Source organism: Amaranthus tricolor, chromosome 1, assembly GCF_026212465.1.
Source record: "Amaranthus tricolor cultivar Red isolate AtriRed21 chromosome 1, ASM2621246v1, whole genome shotgun sequence".
Lineage (NCBI taxonomy): Eukaryota > Viridiplantae > Streptophyta > Magnoliopsida > Caryophyllales > Amaranthaceae > Amaranthus > Amaranthus tricolor.
In genome coordinates this window covers 12,154,031-12,171,231 of record NC_080047.1, presented here as the reverse complement: position 1 = coordinate 12,171,231, position 17,201 = coordinate 12,154,031, and the positions used below count along the sequence as shown (strand labels likewise).

The 17,201-nt window shown below is 28.9% G+C and overlaps 1 protein-coding gene and 1 non-coding gene across 2 annotated transcripts; one reads left to right on the top strand and one right to left on the bottom strand.

The window, feature by feature from the left end:
- The first annotated feature begins 4,165 nt into the window (after positions 1-4,165).
- Positions 4,166-4,246, top strand: TRNAL-AAG (transfer RNA leucine (anticodon AAG)). Its single transcript has one exon. It is a non-coding gene; the product is annotated as a tRNA-Leu (tRNA).
- A 2,119-nt stretch (positions 4,247-6,365) lies between these two features.
- Positions 6,366-10,601, bottom strand: LOC130821486 (arogenate dehydratase/prephenate dehydratase 6, chloroplastic-like). The gene is made up of 2 exons (XM_057687276.1): positions 9,528-10,601; positions 6,366-7,191 (listed from the first exon to the last, which is right to left on the bottom strand). The coding sequence occupies exons 1-2, from the start codon at positions 10,380-10,382 to the stop codon at positions 6,754-6,756; spliced, it is 1,293 nt and encodes a 430-aa protein (XP_057543259.1). The 5' UTR covers positions 10,383-10,601; the 3' UTR covers positions 6,366-6,753.
- Between the last annotated feature and the right edge of the window lie 6,600 nt (positions 10,602-17,201).

The window sequence follows — 17,201 nt, the reverse complement described above, 5'->3', positions numbered from 1 at the left end:
TTTTATTGATTGTAATTTGATTAAAATTTTTTTTTACTAATTACTTATTTTTTTAAAGATGAACTAAACATAATCCAAGAAGGTGAATTATATTAGGGAAAATTTAGATAATTTTTCTACAAATACTTAAAGGTTATGCTTGGATACAAGTAATTTATTTTAAATTATAGATTTTAATTATAAAATCATAAATAAAAAATTTATAATGAAAAGGTTTGGATATTTTATTCTCAAATTTAACTATTTTTTCAAGGGTGAAATTTAATCAAATTCAAATTAAAATTTTTTTTTTCAAATACTAAATTAAAGTCAATTATAAACTTTAAATGAATTATAATTTCCAACCACAACATTACAGAATTTAAGAATGTAAGGTTTTTGTTTGGTGAGACTTATAAAAATTAGAAAGAGAGACGTGACAATGTTTAAATGTTTAAATAAGAACTATAAAATTTGAGGTATAATACTTGTCTTCTATATTTTATTTTTTAATGAGTAAATTTATTCATACACATATTTACTCATTATCCGCCAATATTTATACTCATATAAATATATCCCAACTAAAATGAATGTGATAGGAAATTCATAAATTTAACATTTATCATCCCTATCCTAAGCGGCTCAAAATTATGAAAAACAAAACAAAAAATCTTATAAAAGATCGTGTTATCGTAAGACCAATAACTTAATCGGTCTAATTATATTTTTTACAAAATTGATCAATTTAATATAAGACTTTAAAAAAAATTATAATTGATCCATTTAAGGTTATAAACTTATAAGTAAAAATTAATCACTTTAATGTCAGAACTAATCACTTTTAGGTCAAAATTGAAATTTTTTTATTTTAATTGATCCAATTAATATTTAATTTAAGTTGAAATTAATTACTTTAATATCAGAATTTGATGTTAAAATTGATATCTTTAAAATTAAAATTAAATTATTTTTAAAATTTTTGAGTTTAAGTCAACTATTTAGTATCCGCTTTATAATGGAGAATATTCAATTGGAGAAATCAGAAAACTATAACCATTAAATAAAATCAAACTACACAAATTGATGGGAGAAGCCTTGTTGGACCAGCTCATAAGATACACGGCTTGCATTTGCGTTCGATTGAAACGATTAAGCAATTTTAATAAAAAAATAAAAAAATAAGTTTCAGGTAAATTTTAATAAGCATTTTTATGTCCGAGCCTATGGTTATGTTTGTTCGCAGCAAAAAATTGGTCAAAAAAAGTCAAAATTGTTTGTTCGCAGTTAGTAGCTGCGAACAAAAGGGAGATAATGTCATAACGTCAGAAGGGACGGAAAAAGTGGAAGTCATGTTACAACAATCTTTTTGTTTTTTTTTCCTCCCTTCTAACGTTATAACATTGTCTCACTTTTTGTTCGCAGTTATTAACTGCGAACATACATAACCTTAGGATCGGATATAAAAACACTTACTTTTGAAATTAAGTTTACCTGAAGCTCATGTTTTATTTTTTTGTTAAAATTGCTTAATAATTATTTTTAATTCACCAACTCAGTCAAAGGTTTAAAATATTCATTTTAAAACATAAATATATCAATTTCAATACTTAAAAATCCTACTCGAAGTTTTAATCTTTCTTCTCCAAAGGTTTAATATTATTTTTAATTATCTATTTCAACCCTTAAATAACCTATTCCAAGACTTAAATGTTCATTTCAACTTTTAAAATCCTTACTTTAAGTCTTAATCTTTTGAGTTTGTTTAGGTAAATCATGGTTATTTATTAACTTCATAAATTACCCATATGTAGCATGATTTGATAGGGGAGAGATTTTAGAATTTTATTTTATCATTTTGTATTTTATTTTATTTTTTATTTTTTTGTGGTGATTTATAAATCGCCGTTATGGGTTAGGAATTTCTATTAATCGAACTCCTTCAAAAACTTAATTAACTTTGTTTTTTATATACCCACTCCAATTGTTAAAATGTCAATTTTAAGGCTCAAAATCTCTACTTCAAGGTTAAAGTCCCTATTTTAAGTCTTAATCTCATTCGCATAATGGTTAAAATGACAACTCTACAAAAGTTTAAAGTTGTCCATTTGAAAACTTAAATGTATATTTTATGGTCTAAAATGCACATACTAAAATTTAAAATGACAAAATATAAAAAATCATTTAATAAAAAAATTAAATTTTTTTTTACTTTATTTATAGCTAAATTTACGAAATGAACTAAGTCTGTAAGTAGTGGCATGTATACCATTGTTTACAAAAAATTTAGTGTTACAACAACGAATGTATAAGTGCAATATTTACGACACCAATTGAGGCTCAAATCATTGGGTCCAATAGCTCATCTTGCACAGCACAACTGCACAACCCATCTAAAAGTCTTCATTTTATCAGGATCATCAAACAAAACCCAAACATCTCATGATCAGTAGAGATCGAAGTTTAATAGAATAAAATATAAATATAATTATAAGAATTATAACTACTTGTTTTCAACTTTTGTATTCAGTTTGTTGGTTACACAATTTAGAATTCGTTTATATGGACAAAATTTTCTCTATACTTCTATCGATGAAATTCATTTATATGTAAGAAAAATACTTGGATATTGAATTATCAAAACAACACATTTTTACATAATATTTATTTTTCCTAATATTCTTTTCGAGAATAATGCAATAATGATCATGCAAGTAATTTTTTCTCTTGTTTGTTAGATTACTTCTGGCTCATTTTCTAAATACTATAATCAAAACTACCTAATTTAGATTATTATGGACAATGAAAAAATAAAATATCGATTTTTGTTGTCAGATAATAAGTTAGTTATTTTTCATTTTCATGACTGTCAGACAAATATTAATTATGTGCTCATACTTACAAATATTAATTTTTCATTCACAAACTGTCAAGGTTTGATATCTCTACTTTATATGTTTATTATAGGAGTAGTAGTTTTGGTTTGTAAGCTCATAAGTCATAAATACTTTGTATATACACGTACATATGTTGTTACATTATGGAAAGCTCATGGTATAAAATATAAATATTTTCTCAATATAGTATGAAGCCCGATGTATATATAGATAGGCCTTTATAATTTGACATATGATCAAATTACTACTTAAATTAGCCTTTAATCGAATGTTTATTCTTAATTATAGGTTTGTAATCTTTTTGATGGGCTAAATTTATGAGGACACTCACACTAATCATGTGTTACTTATATGTTAGGGGAGTGTTAAAATGTCTATTATTACAAAAATTTGCTTGTTTTGATTTTATATTAATACATTTTTTTTTATTTTATTTGTTTGATACTCTTTCTGTTTCATTTAATTTACTCCTAATTTTTTTTTTGATTGTCTCACTTATTGTTCACTCTTTTCTCTTTTGATAATAGTCTCAAACACGTTCTTTTAATCTCATTCCAAAATAGATTCACTATTTTAGTCTTATCCATTTATTTTTCTGATCTCAATTAATACCAACTATAAAATAATATTTCCTCAGTTTTATTACACTTACTACATTTAACTTTTTATGTAATACAATTCACTTTTAATCATTTATATATTGAATTATGCGTAACTAAAAATCATAAAAAGTTGATATCATAAAAGTATGCAATTAGATGATTCAATTAAGATTATACTTAAGTACTCCCTCCATTTAATTTCAAATGTCTCATTTGCTTTTGTGTTACTATTCATCAATCACTCTTAATTATTTGTATTTTATTCTTAATCAAAACATAGTCAAAGGAGAACTACTTGATTCGTCTCAACATAAGGGCTATTCATGTCTAGTTTTAATAATTTTTTTAGTATGCAACAATAATCGCTATTAAGTATTGAATTAGAGCATTAACAAACATGCAAAAAGCAAATGGGACATTTGAAATGAAACAAAAAAAGCAAACAAAAAAAGCATATTTTTTTTACACATTAGCTGCAATATGTAAAATAAGTTTTAATGATAAATAATATCAATAACTATAATATAGACAAGTATTTGAGAAGGGATGAAGTATTTACATTTCTTTGAAAATGGTGGAAACCTGAACCGAAGAAGTAGATATAAGATACAAAAAGTAACCAGTGAATAAAATATACTTATATCGTAATGTTAAATATAATTTTTATATACCTAAAGTAACATAAAAGTTGAGATGGCCGAGTTGGTCTAAGGCGCCAGATTAAGGTTCTGGTCCGAAAGGGCGTGGGTTCAAATCCCACTCTCAACAAAATTATGTTTTTTTGTTTCCGAATGAACGGTATAAAACAGCTCCTGAGATCTCCAATGGACGAAATTGGCTGTCTAGTGTCTTACAACTCATTAGTCCCATTAAGGTCAACCATGCTGAATTGTTGTGGTCTGTAGCTCTTTCATCTATGTATGGCCAATCTTGTTAATATTTGTCAACAAAATAAAAAAATGTTTCCAAATTAAATTTTAGGAATTAATTCATTGATAGTTGTAATAGATTTGAAGACTAGATCCATTGATTTTTTTAATTAGAATGTATTTCTATAAGCACCTTTTTTATTGATTTTATGTCACAGCGTTAGATTAAAAAATTGTCTTCTTAATATGTTTTTCGCATTTTTAATAACGTCTTCTTGTAAAAATATTGTAACTATGTTTTTAGTGATGTTGGTAGATACTATATTAATACAAGCTATATTTTAATGCCTTTTAACATATGTAATTATAAGGTTTATTCTACTTTTATATTTTTATACATTAGAAAACTTCATTATTTTTGACCATATAATTATCACGTGAAATGTAAATTTTATTTTTATTTTGAAAATTATTTTTTTAAATTTATGCTGATGTTGGATATAACAAAATAAATCTATAGACACTAAACTTTGACTAACAAGACAAAGCTATGTATATGTATTTAATTACAATCACTTGAAAAAAAAAATGATAAATAAGTAAATAACACAAGATTTCATAGATATGAAGTGGATCTAGATTAAATAAATTGAAAATGATGAAGATTTCGATCATTTTAGGATTGATTACCTAATGGTTGAATATATTAGTAAATAGGAATAGAAGTGCACGAATATTGGGTCCAATAGAGCAATGTACTACTTGGTAAAAAGTAGTGAAATAAGGCTAACACAAATTCTTAAGAGACCATTTCTAATTAGATTGGTCTATTATATATTTTTTAAAATAAGTAGGCATTAGAAATAATATAAGTAGATATTTAGGATATTAAAAGTAGACATTAAAAATATGGTAAATAAGCATTAAGTATAATACAAATAGACATTAAAAATATAATGAGTAGACATTACTATTTAATGAGCTGAGTTTGAGATACATCTCTTAAAAAGACAATCTCAAAAAACTAGCTCATAAGGCAAAAGGAAAAACTGAGAAAACAAATATGGTTAAGTCCATGACCCATTGACCTTAAGCTCGACGGGGCATCAATCGCTCCATAATTGTTTATGTTATTTTGCATTGAAAGATGCTCACATGAGAAATCTAATTTGATATCAAATATTGTATTCATGCCTACAATTTTTTCTTTCAGACATTACAATTTTTGTCCATGTTTTAAATAAAATAACGAGATCTAATTCATCTCTCATTCTGAACATTCAAAATTTTAAGATTGATTCTAGTTACGACTTTGAAGCAACACGATTTTTCATTGAAAATGATCTCACCGTGAGACAAAACTAGATTAGGCTAAATAGTTTAACTAAATTAGTTAAAGGATTCAATTTTGTATTTAAAATATTCACTTTTAGTTATATTATAATTAACACGTTATTTTGAATGTTAATATTATCATTTTCATATAACACGCCTAACTTTGTTATTTAAAAGGCCACTTTGGACTTATTTCACCATGAAAATAGACACTTTAAATATTAAATATTTTTAATTGTTTAAAAAGGCCACTTTAAAGTTTAGCTCTATCTCATCATAAAACAATGTAAGTACTCCTTCGGCAAATATAACGAGCATTATGGAATAGAAAAAGTATGAAAATATCCAAATAAATATTTATAAAATCACGGACAATGCCAACAATTCTAAACTCTTAAACCGCTGATATTTTGACCAGATTGATGGACGGTCTAAAAATTTTCTTAGTTCACAAAAGTTACTTGATCAAATTTTGGTTGGTGACAGTCAAAAACGTAAAAAATGTACCTTTTTCCATTCAGGAAACATTGAGTGAAACCTTACGTATAACTATTTCCTATGTTTCATTGTAATTGTAATTGATATTTGACGTTTTTTTTCTATAATATGTCATAATAAGTTGCAAATATTTTTGAACCGACATAATATAATAAAGCAAAGAAATACTTCACAAGAGTATATACTGTTCAGGAAGGACTAATTATAATAAAGATTCAAGGAAAGAACGTGAACATCAACATCATTATCAAAGTTTCTACATGTACAATTCTCACCATCATTATAATTATTTCCTCCACTTTCATTTTCATCTCCATGGAGGAATTACATATAAAAGAAAAAAAAAACCCAAAAAAATATAGAGTATGAACAATTCTACATAATCTACTTTTTATCTAAATAAATAATAAATAATTATGTCTTTGAAGGACAAAAATAATAAACCAAACATATTTCCATTTTCTTTGCATACTTTCCTTCCATCTTCTCATCTCCTCATTAAGTTTGTGGTCGAGGAAGAACATATGAACACGAAGGCGCTAATTATTTTACACAAAATATATCGTAATTAAATCAATCAATATCGGATCGCGAAGGGGACCATGGAGTCATATCCATAGGATAACTCCCCAAAACCCTAAGAAAAGATGTGAATTCTTGAACCTCAGCAAGAGCATTTTGAGCTCTAGGTTCAGCCATTGAGGCTTCAAAGTCAACATAGAACAAGTACTCGAAATGTTTCGCCGTCCCCACGTTGGCATCATCGACCAGTCTAATTGGTCGATGACGGTGGGGTCGACTCTCAATTTTTGTTAGACTAATGTTTCTGAAGGCAAACGCGGACAAGACTTTGAACAAGGCGGAAGTCCCTTTGCCTTCCCCATTGTCGTGAGTTGCAAAGACAATGCTCGTCTTGAAGGGCCTGTCGGTTCGAGGGATTATGGGCTCCCGGGCTAACATAACGAACCGGGTCACATTGCCCGAGTCATCTTGTATACCATCTGCTAAGACCTGTTTTCATGTGACAAAGTGCTAAATTCCATTAACACTAGTTGGTTAGTTTTGGTGCACCCATAAATTAAATTTTTGTCATAATGAGCGTTTGGTAGCTAGGAAATAAAGGTAACATGTGCTATTGGTATCTGTCTATCTGTCTTGGCTGAAATATAACCACTACTAGTCTAAAACTTCTCATGGGAAAAAAAAAAGGGAAAAAAACATTTCTTAAAATGAATACATTCCAAAATGATGTGGATTGTGGGCCAACTAACATGGAAAATTTGAAATAGATTAGATTAATTTAAAAAAAAAAAAAGCATAAAATAAGATTGAAATGAACTTATTTTCATTTATAAGCGCCTACAGCCCTAGAGCTCAGGTTCGGCATTGTTCGCACTTACTAACTGCGAACAAAGGATAACTGGTCAAAAAAAAGTCAAACAGACTACTCCCACTTACTAACTGCGAACAGAGAACCTGGTCAAACAGAGTCAACTCTCTATTACTAACTGTGAACAGAGGGTTGACCCTGTTTGACCAGGTTCTTCTCTGTTCGCAGATACTAACTGCAAACAATGCCGAATCTAAGCTCTGGGGCTGTAAGCGCTTATAAATGGAAATAAGTTCATTTCCCTCTTATTTTGTGCTTTTTTTAATAATTAATCTTATCTATTTAAAATTTTCCAAGACATATTATGTTCATTAATCATTACACTCCTTTAAAATTATATTTCCTCTGTTCCATTATACTTGCTATATTAGACTTTTTACATAATCTAATGTGTTTTTTTGATAATTTATATATAAAACTATACACATCTAAAAATTATAAAAAGTTAATATTATGAAAGTACGCGATTAAACAATTCAAACAAGATCCCACTTGACTATGTTTTTTCTTACACATTAGTTGCAAAATATAAAATAAGCTTGAACAATCAATAGTGTCAAAACGTGTTATGTTGCAAGTATTTCAGAACGGAGAAAGTATAAAGATAATTTTACGGTAAGGCTATCTTTATTAGACTGACTCAATACACACTTATGTCTTAAAGGAATCATTTATAAACTCAAAGTGATGACTCTTCATAATCTTAGAGTAATAATTTATAACTTTTACGTGATTATTGCAAGAATCACTGCAATTATTATCAAATTTTCAACTTCAACTAATTTTTATACTATGAAAATGATTGGTATTTTTGCTTAGTATACTAATAATTTAAACATGTATAAATGTACATAAAAATGTACATAATAGACTACTCTAAGTAGTTAGGTGATATAAAATATGGTTGGTCAACTATTGATAGTAGCACATAGTAGACCATGAACTTACTCCTATAATTTCTTTTACTTTACCTACCTTTTGAAAACTTATCCTTAATTAACCTTATTATAATAGTCATAATGTATTACCGTTTGAAGATGTGACCTTAGGTGGTGATAAAAATTTGTAAACATATAAACTTATTTATAATCAAAATTTCATTACTAGAAATAACATAGCCACAATTCTGAAAAATACGCTTCAAATACTTCTCACTATTTTCATTTAGCATTAATAACCAAACAGACCGTAAATTGAATCCAAAGAGATAGGCTATTTAAGCATTGAATATATGTCCAAGCATAAAGAAATTATGATAAAATCATGTATAAATAAAAAAATTATTAAAAACAATTTACAAGGTTATGATTCAATTCCAAAGAAGTTAGTTCTTCCTCTAGACCTCTCCCAAACATGATAGCTATTTCATTAACTCATCAACCCACTTGTCCTTATTAAATATTAATGAAGTACATACCATTATTAACATGCTATAATTCTTATATTCTCAAACATAATTCATACATAGATCACATCCATTTTAATATCTTTTAGGCTTTAACCCATTGAGGTCATACTTCTAAACTTACTCTCCTTCCTTGATGTCATATGCATTACCCTCTTAATCATTGATACCAATTCACATGATTTAAGATGTCAAAACTGAAAACCCAAATGCCTAACAATATGCATTAAATAATTTAATTCCAATATAAAACTAATCATAAACTTAATCTTAAATTAAGTATATCCAACCCCTAAATTTTGCCTTATTTAGCCGGTAAACCTTGCCAAACAGTTCTTCAATTTGGTAATATACTCTATACATCATTAAATCATGTGAAATTATAATTAGAGTTAGGTTATAACAATATTTGTAAACCAGAATAAATCACAAACACCCTTTATTAGGATAAATTAATTTAAGTTAGCTTAATCTGACCCCTAATCATCGCCTAAACATCGCCTAATCACATCTTAAAACACCCAGAAAAATGCAAGGAAACAGGAACAATACCTGCAAGCCATACAACTCGGCGGCGCGTGAAGAAGCAATAGCAGCAGTATCCCTTAAACCATGGGTAGCAACATACTCGGCAGCACCAGCAGTATCATCAACAGCTTCTCTCGTTACATTCAATCCCAATTTCGTTAACGTATGTTCACACTGTGCAAGTGCTTGTGGGTGCGAAATCACTCGCGTCAAATACTCTTTTCTCACACCAGGAAGAGCCAACAAACAATGATGAACAGGAAGTTGAACTTCTCCAACAATATGAAGCCGATGCCGAAGAAGAAGATCATAATTCCTATGAATCGATCCACCAAGTGAGTTTTCAACGGGAAGAACAGCTCGATCGGCTATCCACAACTCAACAGCTTGAAATGCGACTTCGAATTGGTCACAAGGAATGGCTTCGCACCCGGGATAAGCTTTTCCGGCTGCAGCTTCGGAGTACGCACCGGGTACACCTTGGTAAGCTACACGAAGAGTTGAACCGTGCATTGGAGCCGGTGAAAGATCGGCTACGAGGGACAAGGGTTTTGGGAGGTTGGTTGTGGTGGGAGTGGCGGCGGCGGCGGCGGAGGAAACTACTGGGAGGAGATTTAGAGTTTGATGACCATTAACGGTTGTGATTTCTTCGGGTTTTTCGTTGGAATTTTTCTGGGTAGATGAGATTACTTTTGAAGCGAGGATTGCACAATTGCTTTGCCAATCGGCGCGTGAACCAGTAACGGCGCCATTTCTACCAAAGATGGAGCATCGGATAGTGAGTTGACTCGGTTGGTAGGTGAGTTTGGTGATGGGTGTTAACCGAGTTCTGAGTGGGTTGGGTGGTGTTGATGTGGTTGGTGATGATGCTACCTGCATTTTTCTTAAATTTTTAAATAAAATAAAATTAAATTACAAATAATAAATGTAGCTTGATTCACAATTATATTTGAATTTTTGGTATTTTTGGATTAAAGCTTGAAGTTCTCTAAGAAAAGGGAACAGCAAGCTGAAGAAGAAAGGAGAAGATGATGGGGTTTTAATATAAGAGATAAATAAAGAGAGAGGGATGGAGAATTGGTGTATTTGTGCGTGTTGTGTGGTTCGGTCAATCTCACACCTACCCCCTCCAATTTTTTTTATTTTTTTTTCTTTTCATTTTGCCTTTTGAGAAATTTACTAATTTTTAAAAATTAATAAAAGGATTCTGTTGCCTTAATTGTCTATGTGTAGGTTATTACTTAATTGCATCTTAAGTTCTACCTAAATTCTATGCTTAACTAGAAGTATATCAATCTTGTAATGCTTTTTAGAAAAGGACTTGCTAAATACTTATTTTACATGTCAAACGTTGAAATTTTAGAACTATTAAAATTATAGGTTTTTCTTATTTATAGTTATCTGATTGGTCCTTATTTCGTAAACGAGGCTTTAGACTAGTATGTCTCTCTTTACTCTTGGTCATTGTATGGATTATCTGGCTAGGGCCATGATTTTTATAGGCACTGTGGAGGAATCAAAACTCCATCCTAGATATTCTCTCCTAATTAATGCGATATTATTGATGATTTTCTTAATTTTGGTTGAGGAAAAGAATTCTCGTTTAGGATTCTTCTTGGTATTCATATATTCTCTAATTCTTCTGGCATGCATGAATCCTTTTATCTAATTCACTAATGGTCTTAACTTCTGTTGTGTGGATAATCAGTATATTTTTGGCATTAGCTAGGATTGTAAGATAAGAAGCAAAGAACCTATCTTACACAACTAGACTTCAACACATTACCTCAGAGCGTGTTATTGACGACTACTCGATCTAAGATTGGTAATGTGAATTGGGATAATGTTTGTTCCCCAAAGAAAGGTGGTGTAAAAGAGACATCTTGACTTGATCATCTACAAAGTTGCGTGAAGATAGATTGAGGTGGTCTAGTCTTGTGCAAAGGAAAGCTAGCAATACAACAATGAGAAGAGCGAAAATATCACAATTGATGGTAAAAGAGCTCAAGAAAGACCTATGAAAACGTAGGGGAATAAATCAAGAAGGACTCGGGTGAGTTACACCTATCTGAGGACTTGACTTGGGATAAGAGTAGTTGGAGATGCCAGATACGTGTACGTGAGTCTCATTAGTTTTCTTTTGATCTTTTTTTCTAGTGTGTCTTAGTCGTTTTTTCTGCTTGTAGTTTGATTAGTTTCGTTATCCTGAATGGTGTTGTTTTCGTATAGTGTTGTCTTATTTGTTTTTTCGTTTTTTGTTTTCTTTTGCAGGTTTTTTCTTTTCAGGGACCTCATATGCCAGACGATACTCGAGATGAGGGCCTCTCTTTAATCGTGACCTCCTCGTGATGAATGAATTATCCTGTCTTTTTCCCACCCTCTAAAGACTTTACATCTGTACATTGGAATGATAATGACCTTTTCTTAAGGTAAACTAAATAGGGTCTTAGCTAGATAAGACATTTCACTTGTAAGTAAGAGCTAAGGGTTCAAATCATAACAAAACTTCAATTTTTGCAAAAAAAACCTTTTATAAACTGCTATGTGATAGAGATTTATAAACCAATGTGTCACTTGGCATTTTATATGATATTTTTTTCTTAAAAAGTTATATTCTATATTTTTTTTTAATAAATGAGTCGTTATGTTACATGTCGGTTTATTAGAAAAGATAAATCGCTTTGTGACACAGCCATTTATATGAAAAAACTGAAAAAATAAAAATAAACACGTCATCTTACATGTACAATATAGGTAGATATAAGTTTATGTTGAAGGTAAAGTGAGTATAAAGATTGTAATTTGTATTATTTTGAACAAAAGTACTAGAAAATATAAGAAGTATAATGAAAATAAGGAAGTAGAAAATATGCTACCAAAATATACATGATAAAGCTGTTGTGTTTATCTCAAGTTTACATCCATTTTTGTTTAGTGTATTATTTTCAGAAAACGTCTAACTCGATTTAGAAACAATATACATGATAAAGCTATTTTGTTTGGGTCTAACTTAGGGCTAGTGTTTTCAATTCAAGAATGTTGCAAAAATTGTACGCGCAAGAAGGAAGGTAGAATTTATTATTCACATTGAAAATCGAACTTTTAATCAAAAACTAAGGAAGACTTTTAATAATTAAATTTAATCCTAATCATAAGTCTTGTAATAACATACAATATACAATATAAAATATGAAAATATAATTAAAAGTGTCAAGCTCAATAAACTTACGTTTGTCAAAATTTTATTGGATATTTGATGTTTGAGTACTAATAATGTTGGGATTTTGTGACTCAAACGGAGTGTGAGATCAGTGTAAGATCGGTTTAAGATGAAGGGAGGATTTGTGGGTTGCGAAATTTGTGGTGTCTCGCGAAGAATGTCACAAAGTTACTGATTTTTGTGAATAAACAAATCGCGGATCGCGAGTTTTCGAAGCAAATTTTCTGTTTTTGAAAAAGACCCATGTCGCGGGCCACGAGTTTTGTCGTGAGCCGCGAGCTTTATGCGGTTTTTGCGTTTTTTAGTTTTTTCCATGTTTTGACGGTTTCTCTTGTTTTTAGGATTGTTACTTTGTTTTTTCTTAATCTAATGTCTTTTTATTAAGTGGTATACTATATAATCCTTCATGTAATTAGGATTAGGAGATGCAACACAAAGTGAGGAAAACTTAAGAGAGAAAAAACTTGGAGAGCCATTGTTAGGGCTTCTTTTGTTTATCTTGTAATCTACCAGTTTAAAGTAAAAGTTTTATTCTTGGTACCGGTGGATGTAACTATCACGTTGATAGTGAACCACATTAGCTTTTAGGTGTGATTTACTTATTATTTGTTTAAATCTTATATTATTTTCTTTATTGTTTTTCGATCTTTACTTCTATTGCCACCTGTCGCACAACAATTAAATAAAGCCAGTTCTAACGACTACACAACATAATTAGGGATGAAAATTTAAAATCTTTATAAGAAGATAATTAGGTTGAAAATTAAATTATAAATAAACATAAATATATTCATATAAAATCTTATTAGATTGAGTTTGATCCAAAGTTTTTTTATATATAATTTTTAAAATTTTTCATCATACGTATTTATAGTTCTGGCACATTAATGACCCTTATTAAATAATTATATACTGAGTCAATAATCTTTTTTATTTGCTTCCATAACTATCTTATATTATGAATACATTTTGTATTTTGTTTTTGTGGGACAGTTGCTCAATTGCTTTGTACGAGTATTAAGACATCAGTGTGACGAATTAAGTGGTGTAGGTGGGCGTACCAGGTGGAACAAAAATTGTCCAAACAAATGACTACTTGTCACTAAGAAGTAACATTCCAAATTTCCGCATTAGATACATTCATAAAATTTACTAATAACTAGCAATATATTTATTATTTTCTTTTTAAAATAAATAAAATTATAATTAAAAACTGCTCAAGTTCAATTTGATTTAAGTTTAACCTCAGACTTAAACTAGATTATGTTGAACCTTATATTTTTAAGCTCGGGAAAGTTTAAGGTCAAACTTTAGTGTCACGCTTCATCGTATTTGACTTAAGCTCATACTCCATCCACCTGCAATGACTAATCCTTTTAGCGATTTAGGAGAATCGGAATTTGGAGAACTTGTACTTATCTTCGACTTGAAGGGGCACGAGTATGATCTGTCTGCTATCCTCCTTCCTCGGAATTTAAATTATGCGAGCTAAATACTGAATTGATAATTATGACTCTGACTCTGATTTTGACTCTATAATTGTTATACCTTGGCAAAATGTTGATACATGGAAATTTTGGAAGAAACTTTAGTATAAAAACTTGGAAGGAACAATTACAAGGAAATTTAATAGTCAATACACAAGAAAGAATTGCATAGGAGTATACTTTTTCCCCATTGATGAGGGATGAGGGATGATGATTGATGATGACCCATTCATATTCAACTACTCTCAATTCACTTCCCACCTTCATTTTTTCTTTTTTTTTCTTTTTTTCTTTTTACTCCAACAACCCAATTACCCAACCACTTAATTGATTTCAATAGGGCGGCAATAAGCAAAGCATTTTGATTTGCAAAAGATTTTGCAAGTCAATTAAACAAGGATTGGAAAACAACCCCCTTGCCTCTAGATTTTTCCTTCTTTTTCTGAATTGACATTATGTTCTTCATCTAAAATTATTTGAAATAGACTTGACAATTTGACATTTATTCGATTTTATTAAGACTTTGTAAACGAATCCAATCTTAGAAACGATTTACAAATATTTAAAAACTAATATAGATATAAGACTTACCTAAAATCAACCCAATAATCTGAATAAACACATCTATCTTAATCTAACTTATTCTCTTTCGTCCCTATCAATTTGTCACCTTTTATTTTAAACTTTCTAAGTAAATTTGCTCCAATATTATTTTAAGACCACATTAAGACATTTTAACAATATTTTCTCTTTTATTTTTCTATGAACTCACAAAAGGATAAAAATCTAACCTATCTAATAAAATTTAAAACTCCATTCCATCCCTTATAGTGCAAAATCAAGGGAATATGTCATAACTTTTTTATTTGTCAAGAGGGAAAAAGCTTTCATCAAAGCAACTTACATTAGACTGGATCATAGTTTCATTCCAATTTACAAAACTTGACTTGACTTTGGTTCTTGGTGAAGTTTTCTTTCTATATTCTTTCCAAAAGACCATCATTTGAAGAATTTTAAAAAGTATATTTACACTTACACTTGTTGGGTTGTTCTTTTCATGTGAGAACTCATGGAAATGCCATTATATATTCATGGAAATGCCATTATAAATTCATGGATACATCTATCAACGCTAATTAGTAAGGGTAAAGAAGGCTATCGCCCAAGGTCGCCCTATATTTTTAGGGTCTAAAAAACATATTTCTTTGTACAAGGATGATATTAACTTAAAATATACTTTTATATATTTAGACGTAAGGAAAAATTATCCTGAATAGCCCACCTATTGCGCATATACTGGGATCTGAAAATAATCCCTACTATTGATTATTTTTTAAATAATATATTTTTTTCTAATAGCATCTTTTGCCACAATTTAATCGACTATTGTAGGTAGCTACTAGCCGTTACTCTCACTTCTTCTTCCTCTTATGTTTCTCTATTGGTCTACCCCTACTTCTTCTTCCTCTTATGTTTCTCTATTGGTCTACCCCTATTTCTCTTTGATAGTAGGTACTTATAGTAACCGATTAAAGCTTGAGTTGTTTTTAGCAATAAATGTACAAATGTTTGTTTGTTATTGTTCCCCTGATCCTTTCACTAAGCGGGATTTGAGTATGACGGTACATTATAATGTGATAAATGTTTATTAAATGGAAACTTGATTAATTCTTTATATCTAAATAAAAATATGAGAAGATTAATTGATCCACAGAAATACATTTTATACATCTAAAAGGTTTTTAATTAATTTTTTTTTTCAAATTAAACTTTTAAAATTTTTTCTTAAAATTTAACAATGATTATTTTCATTATAATGATTTTTGTTCAATAATGAGTAATTATATTTCATATTTTAATTAAATGTAATTTGGTATGATTGGATAAAAGAATTTTTTGTTAAAACAAAAAAAAATGTAAATTAATAAAAAATGATAGAACTAAATTATTGAAATCATATAAAATTTTAATTTAAGAATCATCAATTATATTAACAACTTTGTTTATTGCACAAATTATAGTAATATATAATAAATAGAGATTGGGATCATCTATTTTTTAGATATATGTCAATTTTTAGACATATAAATGTTGAAAATTTTTTTTACATGGAGATTGGTATTATCTAATTTTTATATATATACTATTGAAAAAATAATTAAATTTATATGTATCTCCATACTAACAACTATATATTGCACAAATTCCTATAGTACTATATGATAAATAAATGAAAAATTTACCCATAATAATTCAACCTTTTCTGATTTCTCAATAATAATCTCAACTTTTGATTAAATATGAATAAGCCCAACTATATGGGTATTTTTCTAAGAATGCACTAAGATAACCTATTTCCTATACAACAAGTCACCTTGCAAAGAAAAAATAAAAAAGTAAACACAAAATTAAATTATAAAAAATTAAAAAATTAAAAAATTAAAAAATTAAAAAGGAAATCAAGTAAGATTATTTTTTATTTTAAATTTTAATTTTTAATATTTTTGATTTTTATTTTATTTTTTCTTTTTTTTTAGCAATTAACCTATAAAAATCTGTCACCATTTGGGCGGATAAATGACCCTAAAGGTGGGATTATTCATAGTTAATAAAAAGTTGAAATTATTGTAAGAAAATCAATAAAAAATTATACTAAGTAATTTTTCCTAAATAAATAGCAAATGATAATATTAAAATTTAATAAGATTCACCAACTTAGGTCCTTAATCCATATTGGATATGTACAAGTAAAGAAGAGGTTAAAAATGGGTAATATTGGCATAAGGAATTTTAGCCTTAAAAGGCAATTTTGGTTTTGGAGACGGAAGCAAAAACCGAGTCGGCTTTATATACTAGAAATAAAATATTTGTTTTTCTCACTTAGCTTTTCTGTTCTTAGGATCTTAATTGTAAGTGATTTGCCTATGTGTTATAAATAGGCCTAATCGCATAGTTTAGGATATTTTAGTTTCTAATCCTCTTTTTCTCTCT

Coding starts and splice junctions, on each gene's coding strand:
- LOC130821486 (XM_057687276.1), bottom strand. CDS start 10,382: ATGCAGGTAGCATCATCACCAACCACATCAACACCACCCAACCCACTC. Junction 7,192..9,527: donor CCGAGTTGTATGGCTTGCAG/GTATTGTTCCTG, acceptor ACATGAAAACAG/GTCTTAGCAGATGGTATACA.